We start from the raw sequence: 12,904 nt of genomic DNA, 5'->3' as shown, positions 1-12,904 counted from the left end.
CCCCGTCCCCTCGCGGTCAGCACTGTCCCTCCCCGCGGCTGCCCAGCTCCCGCAGCAGGCGGGACGGCCAATGGCCGCAGCGAAGCCCAGCCCCTGCCCCCTGCCGGACCCTTGTGCCCCGCCCTCCCGGGGGGCAGTTGAGGGGGCTCGGCGCAGGCGCCCTGCCCCGGGGCTTCGCCGGCCGGCCGGCCCTCGGCAGTGGGGAGGGGGTGAGGCGAGGGAGCCTGGCCGGCGCGGCCACACAAAGCCCCGGCTCCTCCCTCCCTCCCTCCCCGCCCGGCCGCTCGGCGAGCGGGCAGCGCCGGGCTGCTCCCGCCGCCGTGGGCAGGAGGCCGAGCAAGGTAAGGGCCGCGGGCTGCGCGGACACGCGTGGGGGGCAGGGGGCGCAGTGGGAAGAGGGGCTGGGCTGAGTGTCGGCGGGGCCCGGGCCGAGCGATGGTCCCCAGCGCTCCTCCTTGCCCCGGGGGTCCCCCCTCCAAGCGCTGGGGCACGGGCGGGGCCCCTGGCCTTGGGGCCGGCTCCTCTTACGGGCCTGGGGGGCGCCCGTGGGGAGGAGCGGGAGGAGAATCTGGGCCTGTTTGGGGGAGGGATTTTCAAACCCCTCTAGGTGATTTAGGAGCCAGTCTGGAGCTCTGAAATGGCTCCGCTGCTTTTGAAATTCCCACCCTTTGTCCCAGGGACTAGGGTTCAAGGACCTGCTGTGTGCGTGGCAGGTAACCTCAGCAACCGAAATGAGACCGAAGTATTACAGCCCACCCGAGACTAGCCTGTCCTGGGCCCTGGGCAGGGAACAAGATGGACCCAGGCCTTCTGGGTCCATCCTGTTCCCTGCCTAGGGCCCGGGACAGTCTAGTATTCAAGGCCCCCACAATGGCAAGGACATGACTGAGATACACCTCGCTGGTCCTGGCAAGTGACCCACACCCATACGCTGCTGAGGAAGGCCATTGCTATGGGGGCATTGACCGGGGGGGGGGGGGAGTTTTTTCCTGACCCCATATATGGTGATCAGTAAAACTCGTATAGGTATCCCGAAAAACTGAATAGGAAGTTGTTCTTATGAGCAATGCCAAGCAAAAATATTAGAATTCTTATGAAGTCTTATTTTTAGCCTCCTTTTAAATTATCTTATTACTCTCCTTTATTGTCTAGTAACCTTTTGAGGGTCTTGCACTCAGTTACTAGTGGTTATACGTGAGGAAAATGTCTTGGTTGATTTTCTCTTTAGTAGTTTTAAGAGGCAGATCCTCACCCTATACAAAAAACACACTACTTTAAAAGGATTTACAACAACCAGGTTGCAGGTGTAACTGACATTGATTATCACATGTTCTCACCTTAGTTTGCCTTCTGTTGTTGGTCATGCATACTTGTCACTTTGTCTTAACTTAAATCATAAACTCTTTGGGGCAGGGACTGTGTCTTACTATGTGTTTGTACAGTGCCTAGCACAATGGAGTCTCTAATAAATTTGTTAGTCTCTAAGGTGCCACAAGTACTCCTGTTCTTCTTTTTGCGGATACAGACTAACACGGCTGTTACTCTGAAACTGATCCTAACTGGGTCTGTTGGAGCTACAGCAATACAAATGATAAACTTGGTCCAGTAGTCTGTTCCAGTGACTGTTAGTCTCTTTCAAAATGGAACGGGTGTACACACACACACCCCATCTCTTAAATCTTTCCTTAAAACTACCTATACTATGATATTTACAAATTGCTCCCCTCTGGGATTGGCTAGGCAGGTTGAGAACTTTGACTTCTGATTTTCTGCAAAATTTTGTTTTTTTATTGTTACCTCATTCTCTCAACTCAGCCAGCCTCCACTTACCTGTTTTGCCCACCTGTTGCATCCTGTCTGATGTGTAGATTATGAGCTCCTTGGGGCAGGGACCATCTTCTAGCATATGGTGTGTAGCACAAGGGGGCTCTGATCATTCTGTGGAAGATCACTGAGTGGGGAATTCCAGGCCTACGGTACAAACTTTTGCCAGCTTAGCTGTGTTAGTAAGGATGATCCCTGGCCAATATAGCTGTGCAGGCAAAAGCCCCTGGTGTAGAGTTATACTGGTATAATTTATTTCACTTGGTAGTTAGGGGTAGGGCACTGGAATAAGCTATGCCAGCAAAAACACATTTTGCTAGTATAAGCTTCATCCATGCTAGGGGCACTTTGCCAATACTATTCAAGTCTATTATAGGTTTTGTATACTGCATGCATCACTGTAGTATCTGAGTGCCTAAAAAGCCCATGCTCCTTAACGGGACAACAGGATACATTGCATAGTTATACCAGGAAAGTGCTCCTAGTGTAAACCTGGACTGAGAAAACACAACCACTTCTTTAATATGTAAGATCTGTTATCTTTGAGAGAATGTAATTGTTTCTTAAATAGTAGACTCTATTTGGGACAGACTTTTTGGAATGTTACTTGATTATATGGGCAGTTAAGACTGTACTAGCTAGAAACATCTATTAATAACATGTTATTTGTAATGTTGTCGTTGTAGCAGCCAGGTTGGTCCCAGCATACGAGACAGGGTAGGTGAGGTAACCATTTGTTGGTTCAGTAAAAATATATTACCTCACTACCGTGTCTCTCTCTCAATCACATAACTAAGCAAGAAAAATGGGCCATATTTCTTTCTGAATTGAATTTCTGATTTGGAACAGTCCTCTTTAGCTGTACACTATTAAATACAGACTGCATTTGATATCACTAACAAAAGGTGTTGCTAAATGCATTGATTTATCTTTTATATTAATTTAAAAATAAAACTAAATGCTTACCAAGATTAGTATTGGAGGGGAAATGAATATTGACTTTTCTCAAAATATGGAGGAACAGTTATGTAGATCAAAATCCTTAAATCTTGCAACTTTCCCTGAATCCACTCATCGAAGATTCTATGTTTATAGCTCTCAATGTTCTCATCATAATTTTGTTGGGAATCTATCTGGCAATTTGTTCACATTTAATAAACTAATAAGAGATTATATACGAAGTTGTGAGAAGAGCTGGTCAAAAATGTCAATTACGCCTCCCCCGCCCCCAAATTTCTCAAGTTTTCTGGTTTTATCAAAAACTGAAATAAAAACTCAAAAATTTTCAATTGAAAGCAACCCAACTCTTTCAAGAACTGAACACCATATATTGTTACCAAAAGAAAATCAATTTCTGGCTTTTCATTGGAAAGCTTCAAGAAAAAAAAAACTTTTTCTGTGAAAAGTTTTGCTTTGGTGATGCAGCCATTTTTCATCTAAAAATGTTTAGATTAAAAATTTGCAATCAGCTTTTGATATGATCATTGTGAAATGAACTGGTGGATTTGTACAGCTAAATACCCACCTCCTTTCCCCCCTAAGGATCTTCCATATCCCATGGTGGTGGAGTTCTGAGGATTCCCACCACACATACTATTATTTTTAACATCCCTTCAGGCCCTGGGTTGCAGCCGTAGTCTTTCAGGATGAGGAGAATTGGACTGGTATTGGTATTCTATGAAATGTATTGATCTGAGGATCATTATTGAGTGAGAGAGACGGTAGTTCCTTCTCTAGGGCCTAAACGTGATCTTTCTGCAGCATTCTTTGTGTCTCCTGACCCAGACGATAAGGATGGAAATGGGAACCCAGCTAGGGTGTCTGGCCTGGAAATGGAAAGCATCCCTGATAGGTCAGTGACCCACCTATGTTGTGGAGCAAAGTAATCTAGCATTTAAAAATAGCCTCTAAAAGTGCTTGTATAAAACACAAGAGTTTGGAATGGCAGAGTAAATATTCAAGTCTAAGCAAAGAACATTGGAAATTTCATATTGGTCATATCTTTGAACATGAGAATTAATGGATTGCTTAAAAATCGCTGCCAAATCGGGACGTTGTTTTTGCTGATACAGACTAACATGGCTACCACTCTGAAACCTGTCATTAAGCAATAGAGTTGCTATTGAAACAGTGCTCTTGTATGCAACAGATTATCAGTGCTGAAAGAGACTGTTTATACCAGGGGTGGCCAACCTGTGGCTCCGGAGCCACATGCGGCTCTTCAGAAGTTAATATGTGGCTCCTTGTATAGGCACTGGCAAGTTGGCGCCGTCCCCGGAGTCAATGTGCTGGGGGGGTGCTCACAGCTCAACCCCTGGCTCTGTCACAGACGCTGTCCCCACTCCACCCTTTCCCGTCCCCTCCCCTGAACCTGCCGTGCCCTTGCTCCTCCCCCAGCCCGACAGAGCCTCCTGCACATCACAAAACAGCTGATCAGGAGGTGCAGGGAGGGAGGGAGAGATGCTGATCAGTGGTGGGCAGGAGGCACTGGGAGCGGGGAAGGAGCTGAAGAGGCTGCTTACATATTATTGTGGCTCTTTGGCAATGTACATTGGTAAATTCTGGCTCCTTGTCAGGCTCAGGTCGGCCACCCCTGCTCTTCCCCTTCTCCCCCCCCCCCCCCCTTTGTAGCCTGATCACAGAGCTGAAATGGGTTGGAAGGGTCCTAGTTTGCATTGAAAGTGAATCTCACTCTAAGGTTGTGTCTACCCTAGACTTCTTAGCCTTAAAAGTTCCTATTCTTTCTAGCACTGAGTCAGCTCTATCAGTGGTAGCAATGGTGGGAGCACTAATGCAGCCGCTGGTGCCTTGTGTTACAACTACAGTGTAATCTAATCCCACACACAGCAGTTCTAGACAAAACAGTGGTTAAAATGCAGGTTGTCTACCTATGCTAATTCTCCCCCTCTTAGATCCATCCATGGACCTGAACCAGTTAGTGCAAAAATGAGAAGGCCATTTGAAAAGAAGGCTAGTATAGACAGGTGCTGGTGGGTAGCCTTTCAACTACACCTCTACCCCGATATAACGCTGTCCTCGGGAGCCAAAGAATCTTACCGCGTTATATCGAACTTGCTTTGATCCACCGGAGTGTGCAGCACCCCCCCCCCCCCCCCACCCCCGGAGCACTGCTTTACCATTTTATATCCGAATTCGTGTTATATCGACATTACTCAGGATAAAAGCAGAAGTAAGGAACAGTGTGAACTTTGCAAGGTTTCACAGCTTATTATTGGTGCAGTAACAATAGCAGAAAAGAGAACCTTTATTAGCTCTAGATTAGTGGTCGGATTCTCCTTTTACATCAGTTTTACACTTATTTATACTTCAAAGGAGTTACTTCTGATTTACACCATTGTCAATGAGAGCTGAATCAGGTCCAAATAGTTGATCTGCACTCTATAACTTGCTGCTGCCTCATTGTACTTGCATGTAAGCACATCTATTATTCAGTGCTGTTACATTGAGCACATGTTGTTGTACTTTTAAGTACAACTGAATATTCATTTTGAAAAGAGAGTCCCTGAAACTATACCCTCATTTAATCTAACCAATAGTATGGGGAAAAGATAGTATATTTAAATCTTATTTCAACAATGGTTTGCTTTAAGTAAAGTGACAAACAATTGTGATATCCTCTTAATGCATTTTCATGAAAGGATTTTTGTGATGTAGCCCTTTATAGAGCCATTAAGGAGCAGGTCAGGAATATTTTGCATTCTGTGTCTAGTCATTTAAACAATAGCATAATCAAAATTCACGTCAATGTTTATTGTTGACATATGGAACACATTCCTCCATTTCTGACTGCATGCTGGTTTATATGGACTTTACTGTTGCTTTGATCTTCATGCGGAGAGTGCAGTTTGGAAACATGGTCCAGGTGTCACCATGCTGTTTGAAACTGAGGGCTTGTCTACACTGGCACTTTACAGCGCTGCAACTTTCTTGCTCAGAGGTGTGAAAAAACATCCCCCTGAGCACAGTAAGTTCCAGCGCTGTAAAGCACCAGTGTAGACAGTGCACCAGGTTCAGGCCCCATTGTGCTGGGTGCTGTACAAACACATAATAAATGACAGTTTCTGCCCCAAGGTACTTACAGTCTAATACACAAGACATAACAGGTGAGTGAGACAAAAATGTGGGTGGCATGGGAAGGAGGACAAGGTAGCAGTAATGAAAGGGAACTTAGTCCTCTCCTTCCTTAAACCTCAGAACACAGGTGAGTGCAAAATTCCCTGCAAAAATAGGTTTTTTGGAGAACATGTGTTTTAAATACCCAGTTCAGGTTTAATATCCAATTTTGCCCTTGGGCCATGATTCTCTCCCTGAATTCAGAAAAGGTCTGCCCTGTGTAATTTTGTAAGCTATTTAAATACCGAGAGCCAGATCCTCAGATGTAAATCAGTACAGTTTCATTGGCATTAATGGAGCTGTGCAAATTGACACCGGCTGTGGATTTGGTCTGCACTGCACACACTAATTTGAGGCCTGTTTAATTTTCAAAGCCTTTCTTTTCAGAACCTCTTTTTGCTCTCCTTTGCACCATCTCCAGAATGTGTATGTCAGTCTTTTGGCTCAACGCCTAGGACTAAGCACAACACTAAATGTGACCTCACAAGTGCTTCGCAGAGAAGAATTGTCTTTCCTTACTTGTAAATGATTCCCCTGCTTCTGCATTCGAAATTATTCTTTTTACTTTTACTTTGTTTTTGGTCAACACAGAGTCCCTATGTTCATATATTTAACTCTGGGGTTCTTTTCATTCTGTGTTAGAGCCAAAATACATTTCAACACAAAAATAACATACGGTCTCATTGGCTTTCCCTGCATGCATGACATTATATTTGCTGACATTCCCTTACCTTGCTTCATCTACCTGAAGATCCCTAACATCCTCTTTCAGCTAACTCTTGCTTCCTTTGTTCTGTTAATGATTGACTCCGGACATATGCCATATAAGATATTTAAATACCCAATTAGGGAACAGTTCCGAAGTACCCAAGCTGCATCTTGGCAAGACTTAAAATAGCAGATTCATCTGTATGCTTAGAAGGGTGAATATATGGAGAGACCTGGAAATCCCAGCTTGGCCAACCTGAGACTGCTTTATGTTCCTCCAGGAGCTGAAGAGTATGGCAGATTGGGTAATGAGTGGGATGGAGCCTGGACTCAGCCAGCTAACATAGCGGAGCTAGTGCATAGGGGGGAAGTAATTTGTGTCATGTAATGGACTGGCATGGATTACATTCCCCCATGGAGCAAAGAACAAAATTGTGCCTCTCTGAGTCCCAGTTCAGTCTCATATCTGCTCCTGGACAAATATAACTATGCTATATCCAGCCTTTTACTCAGGATTCATAATACTCCATAATTGAGTCATGTATTAGGTTTGACCTGATAATGATTGAGGGCCAGAATGCGATATGAATATTTCCACTGGCATTAATTAGACTGTCTCTGTGTGTGTGGAACAGCTCATCAGTTTGAGCAAATGAATTCAGTTTGGAATAAACATATCATTATAAAAAAGAACATCAAGTTCACGAGAATAAACACCCACTGCTTTTGGTGACTGGGCCCTTGCTGCATTGCTGACCCTGAGTTTATTTGGCCAATAATTTCTTGGGAAAAAGTTTAGATGTTGGCAACTGTGGGACATAGACAAGTAGTAAAATTTTTATAATAAGCTGTTCTAGCAATGGCTGGGGATTTTTAAAAAAAAATGTTTTGCAATGTTCAGAGCAGTTAATGCAAGATGAAAAAGATGATTTAGAAATTTTAAATAGCTATCTAAAAGGAAGCCAAAATTCTTAGTGTGTTCATAAGGCCCACACCTGCTTGGCTGCTTGGGGAACATCAGGGTACCATATATCATTTAAAATTTCTCTGTCCAAGTGCCAAGTCATGAGCACTGCTGTTGTACACGGCTTTTATTAAGGTCTAGAGAAAATCTTATAAGTTGTGAATACACTGGAATTGGAATTTGATCAAAAACTCAATATTTGACATGAGTTTCAGTTTTGGAAAGTGTAACTTGGTGATATAATATTTTTGGTCCTGTAATTTTTATAATATGAGCCATTTGACCTTGATTTTTGTACATATGAAGCAGTTTACTCTAGCTAAGATCAAGTATCTTTCATTACGTACATTAGGAACTGGGAGCTGAATGCTTTGTAAGTTGGCTATAAAAACTGAAACTTGGAACATGTCTTAGCAATGAGCAAACTTTTTCTCTTTTAGTTAGATTTGTTAAACTATACATACCAGTGTGGGAATTTGTAAATAAAATGCCAAAAATACAAACACATGCCCAGGTCTTGCAAAAGGAGCACAGGCACCAATCCTGGAAAGACTCCTGTTGACTTTGATGGGCTTTGAATCAAATCAAATGTAGGCAGAACCCATTGGGACTTGTAGGAGGGATCTGTCTGCATGGATACAATTGCAGGATCAAGGTCCCTACTTGCACAGAAATATGCCATAGAAGGCTTTGGTTTTATTGCCTTTCATAATTTCAAGGATCCCAGAGGGTTCTCTGTTTTAATATCAGGGAATGGAGGGGTGGAAATTGTTCCATGGTGACACCTTTTTCCAAGTGTTAGCACAGCAAAAGAATAGAAAACTCATTTACAAATTTCTGAGCAACAAACCTGAGGTCAGAATGGAAGAGCTACAAGAATATCACCGATAGCCGCAGTGGCAAGTGACAGCTTTCATGAAAGTTATATGGTACAGAGCAAATTCAGGCTGTAGAAGATATACCCCATTGCCACATTACCCCATCCTGTGTTAAGAGCTATAGGAGGGGGCTCTGTGGGAGGAAATATCTGAGGAGACTCACAGCATCCTGTGATGTCCCAGTGTAAAAAGTGTGTGATGACCATGCCTGAACTTGGAGTGCTACCAGGCATGAAACCAAAATATGCTAATTCTATGATGGTATCAGGGTTATCGAGAGTTATATCTAGCAGTGGCAGCTCTATTTTTCCTTGATGCAAATATAAAAATATAAAGAAATCCCCAATAAAAGTTATAGTTAATAGACCACAAAGGTTGTAGATACCTATGTATTACATAAAGAAACACCATCCATTTGAAATCTAGTCAGGCTTAAATATGAGATAAAAATAGCTTTATGTACTTCATGTGTCCTTTAGTCCTCTTGCCAAGTTTTGTGATTTTACAGCCTCTCCTTTTACCATGTATACGTGTTCAAAATATTTTTCTCTCCCCACACGACCCGCATAGGCAAAGAAAACAAGATTTTATTGGTTATGCAGAGTAAATAGTGGAATTGACTACGTACCAAATGGAGTCAGATGCACAAAATTAAACCATGTTTTTCCTAGCTCTTTCAATTATAGTAATGTTAGGTTGTGGTCCTGCAAACACACACGAGACCCAGTCCCGGAAAGACTTAAGCATGTGCTTAAACACCTTGAGGTCAGTAGGATTACTTGTGTAGTTAAAATTAAACACGTGTACATGTTCAAGTGTTTGCTGGATTGGGGCCATAACTAGTTCCACTCAGTGTCCTCGGACTATGTGTGTGTGTAAGTGCTTTTAGGAATAGGCTCTTGAATCTTGCCTGACACTGGTAAGTGTGACATTTTCAGACAGTTTTTTTTTTAAAGTAAGTTGTGATTATAAAAAACAAAACAAACCCCCAAATACTGGAAAGCCAGGAACTAAACTGACGTTAAAGTTTTGAAAAAATATAACAGAAATGTTTCAAAGTCTGGCAAATTATAAATAATGATAACTAAAGGTTTCACAGACAGCCTTAAGTCTGAGGGCTGGTCTACACATACAGTGTTACATCAGCACTGGTGCAGCGGTGCTGCTGTAGCGCTTAGTGAAGATACTCCCTATGCTGATGGAAGAGCTTCTCTCATTGGTACCCCACCTCCTCGAGAGTCAGTAGCTGTATTGATGGGAGAAGCTGTCTCAACAGGAGTTTGGGTGATATAGCTGCGTTGCTCAGAGGTGTGGATTTTCCAAACCCCTGAGCACCATAGTTATACTGAAATAAGTCTATAATATAAACCAAGCCTGACCTTGTCAGTTCCCATTTACTTATCCACTATGCTTTTTGCTAATTACTGTGCTTGGAATTCTTGGCATAGCTGGTAGTATTAGAAATGAAGCTGCAGTATCTGGAGAGCAGTAAGCCTTACTAAGGTTAATTCAAGTTTTCACATAATTTTTTCATCAAATTTTGTAATTATAATCAAATTTCTGTCTTGCCTAGGCAAACGAATAACACATAAAATTGAGTAGGAATTATTATTAAACATATACTTACCATTTTTATATGCGTCTTTGAAAACACACTTTTGTTGTGGCTTTTTCCAAAACACGCAAACTGCCAAGATAAATATTTGATTTACTAGATTTTAGATTCACTTTTTTTATGTCCAGAAGAAAAGGATTATTTAATCCCTTATTATTTCAGCAACTGTTGCACACATGTAAGCTATCATTTATAATATATGTTTCCCATGTGGTTAACCGTGGTTCTAGAAACCAAAGAAGTGATTTGGCTCTACTTCACATCTCTTGTTCCTTGCTGAAGATAGCTTAATGATATGTATCCACCTTTCTTCTAGACTAGGCATTTCCCGTTTACTGCCTTCCTTTTATTGGTAATTTTATAGTTGCCATGTGTTGTTGTGCTGACTGAAAATCCCTACAGTTTCTGTGATGTGGCATATAGTGGAGATTAAATGTCCCCAAAACACCTTGACAGTTTTGGCAAACTAAAGCCTTATTCTGCTTCAGCTTTCTTTTGAGGCCAACCAATCCACAAAAATATTCTGCCAAGTTACTTGATTTTGTGTGACTTAATTTTCATGATGTATTGTGTTTTGCCAAACACTGAAAGTTATTTTATAAGTTGTGTAAGAAACAGTAATAACACAGTACAGTTGCCTTCTTTATCAGTTACAGCTACTAAAACCACAGCTTTATTGCTAGCTACTCATGTATTTTGCAGAGCTGTCTGTCATAAGGTGGGAGTACAGAGGAATTGTGGAAAACTTTGGAGCCTTTGAATATGCCATTAATATGTTTAATAGAAGGCAGAAAGCAGAACGTGCTATTCTAACTGTGCTCATAAAACACATTTATTTTCTGCTAGTGACTAGAGAGGGTTGCTCTCATAAGACCAATTAATATACTTTGTCATACAGCCACCTCTTCCTTCCGAATCAACATCCTTGCAGACATTATTATAACTCCACCTACCAGGAAACTATGTGTCAGTTGTGACTGGCAGACTTTTATTTTATTTTTTTGCCTTCTTGCTTCCTGGTATAGGTGGAGCTGTAATACTGTCTGCAGGGATGTTTCCTTTCCAGGATGGGAGAAGAGACAGACCGACAAAATACATTACAGGTAAGTAATTATTTTCTTCTCTGTGTGTAACCAAGCCTGGTGTACTCTTTTGAATTCCGTCAAATCTTACAGAAGGAAAAAAACTTTACTTTGTTAGCAGAGCTTGATTTGGAGTAGTTTCCTGACAGAAATCTGGATTTCATAGGACAAGTGTGATGAATTTAAGAAAGGCAGCTGAAAGGAATTCAGCCCTGCTCAGTAGTGCCCTGATGCACTGAGGTACTTGACTTCAGTAGGACTATGCACATGTTTAAAGTTATGCACATTCTTAAGTAAGATCTATCATGGCATAGACCAAGAAGAGATTTTTACTTAAGTGTAACTGTTAGAGTACTATAATGGTCCTAGTACAGTATTGGCCTTAGTGGTGTAGAGCTTGTACCCCAGTCCCCATTGTTTTTAAAACAATATTCAAAATGTGGTTGCTCGTTTAAATGTATGATTGCAAAAGTCTCATTATGCTTGGTACCTTTGATAGCTATACGTTAATGAATTTTATAAAGGCATTTATTCCCTATGAATTGAGAAACTCAGAGCCAAATAATCACAGGTTTGAGATTAGTACTTTAATTTTACTTTTGGGAGCATCAGACCAGATTACACAGCAGATGTTCTTTTAAAATTATACAAGATATTGTTACTTGATAACTAAATAGCAGAAGTACATGTAGAATATTGAACTTTATTAAATGCAATACAATGAGTGTTGTTTGGGGGTTAATTCATGATAATGAATTTAAATGTCTAATACACCTCTACCCCAATATAACGCTGTCCTCAGGAACCAAAAAATCTTACCGCGTTATAGGCGAAACTGTGTTATATCGAACTTGCTTTGATCCGCCGGAGCATGCAGCCCTGCCCCCCCGGAGCGCTGCTTTACCGTTTTATATCCGAATTCATGTTATATCGGGTCACTTCATATCAGGGCAGAGGTGTACTATGAAACTCTGTGCCAGTGAGAAATCACTCCTTTGAACCGTATTAAATGTTTCCGCTGTCTTGCACTCTAAACTTTCCTCTGTATTGTAGTAACCCAGACAGTGAACAAACTCAAACTTTTTTGCTTCCAGGTAGCTGCTACACAGTCTATTAATCAAATCCAAATAGCAGGTTTACTTTCTTTATCCCCTCGGGAAGATTTTGGTCCAATTTTCCAGAACTAGGTACCTAAAGTTGGGCTTCCAAATCCATATTTGCAAGAGTGCTCGATTGCTCAGTAGCTCCCATTGACATCAGTAGAACCTTCTGGGTGAGCAACACTTTTGAAAATCAGGTCACTTATTTAGCAGCCTAAATAAAGACATAGGAGCCTAACTTTAGGCACCCTTCTTTATGGAGGGAGAGTTTTTTTCAAAGGCATACAAGGCAGCTAAGTATCCAACTCCTATTAACTGTCGATAAAAGTTTGGTGCCTAACTGCCCTTTGTGCCTTTTGAATATCTGCCTCTTTAACTATGGCTCCTAAATCCCTCTGTAGGTACCTATATAAAGTGTCCTGATTACCAAAAAAAGAACAGGAGTACTTGTGGCACCTTAGAGACTAACAAATTTATTAGAGCATAAGCTTTCGTGGACTACAGCCCACTTCTTCGGATGCATATAGAATGGAACATATATTGAGGAGATATATATACACACATACAGAGAGCATAAACAGGTGGGAGTTGTCTTACCA

At 41.9% G+C, this 12,904-nt stretch overlaps 1 protein-coding gene across 4 annotated transcripts in view; it reads left to right on the top strand.

Annotated features, from left to right (window-relative positions):
* The first annotated feature begins 213 nt into the window (after window positions 1-213).
* The window catches only part of RIN2 (Ras and Rab interactor 2), a 118,914-nt gene continuing 106,223 nt past the window's right edge, over window positions 214-12,904 (top strand). For 3 of the 4 annotated variants that reach the window (XM_034764043.1, XM_034764050.1, XM_034764042.1), the window contains exons 1-2: window positions 214-341; window positions 11,149-11,226. In XM_034764043.1, the coding sequence (XP_034619934.1) occupies window positions 11,191-11,226 (36 nt within the window). In that variant the 5' untranslated portion in view covers window positions 214-341; window positions 11,149-11,190. The remainder of the gene's footprint in view (window positions 342-11,148; window positions 11,227-12,904) is intronic. The other variant, XM_034764044.1, reaches the window with a different exon arrangement.

Source organism: Trachemys scripta, chromosome 3, assembly GCF_013100865.1.
Source record: "Trachemys scripta elegans isolate TJP31775 chromosome 3, CAS_Tse_1.0, whole genome shotgun sequence".
In the NCBI taxonomy this organism is placed as follows: domain Eukaryota; kingdom Metazoa; phylum Chordata; order Testudines; family Emydidae; genus Trachemys; species Trachemys scripta.
Note: the sequence above shows the minus strand (reverse complement) of the source record. Positions and strands in the feature narration are given on the sequence as shown.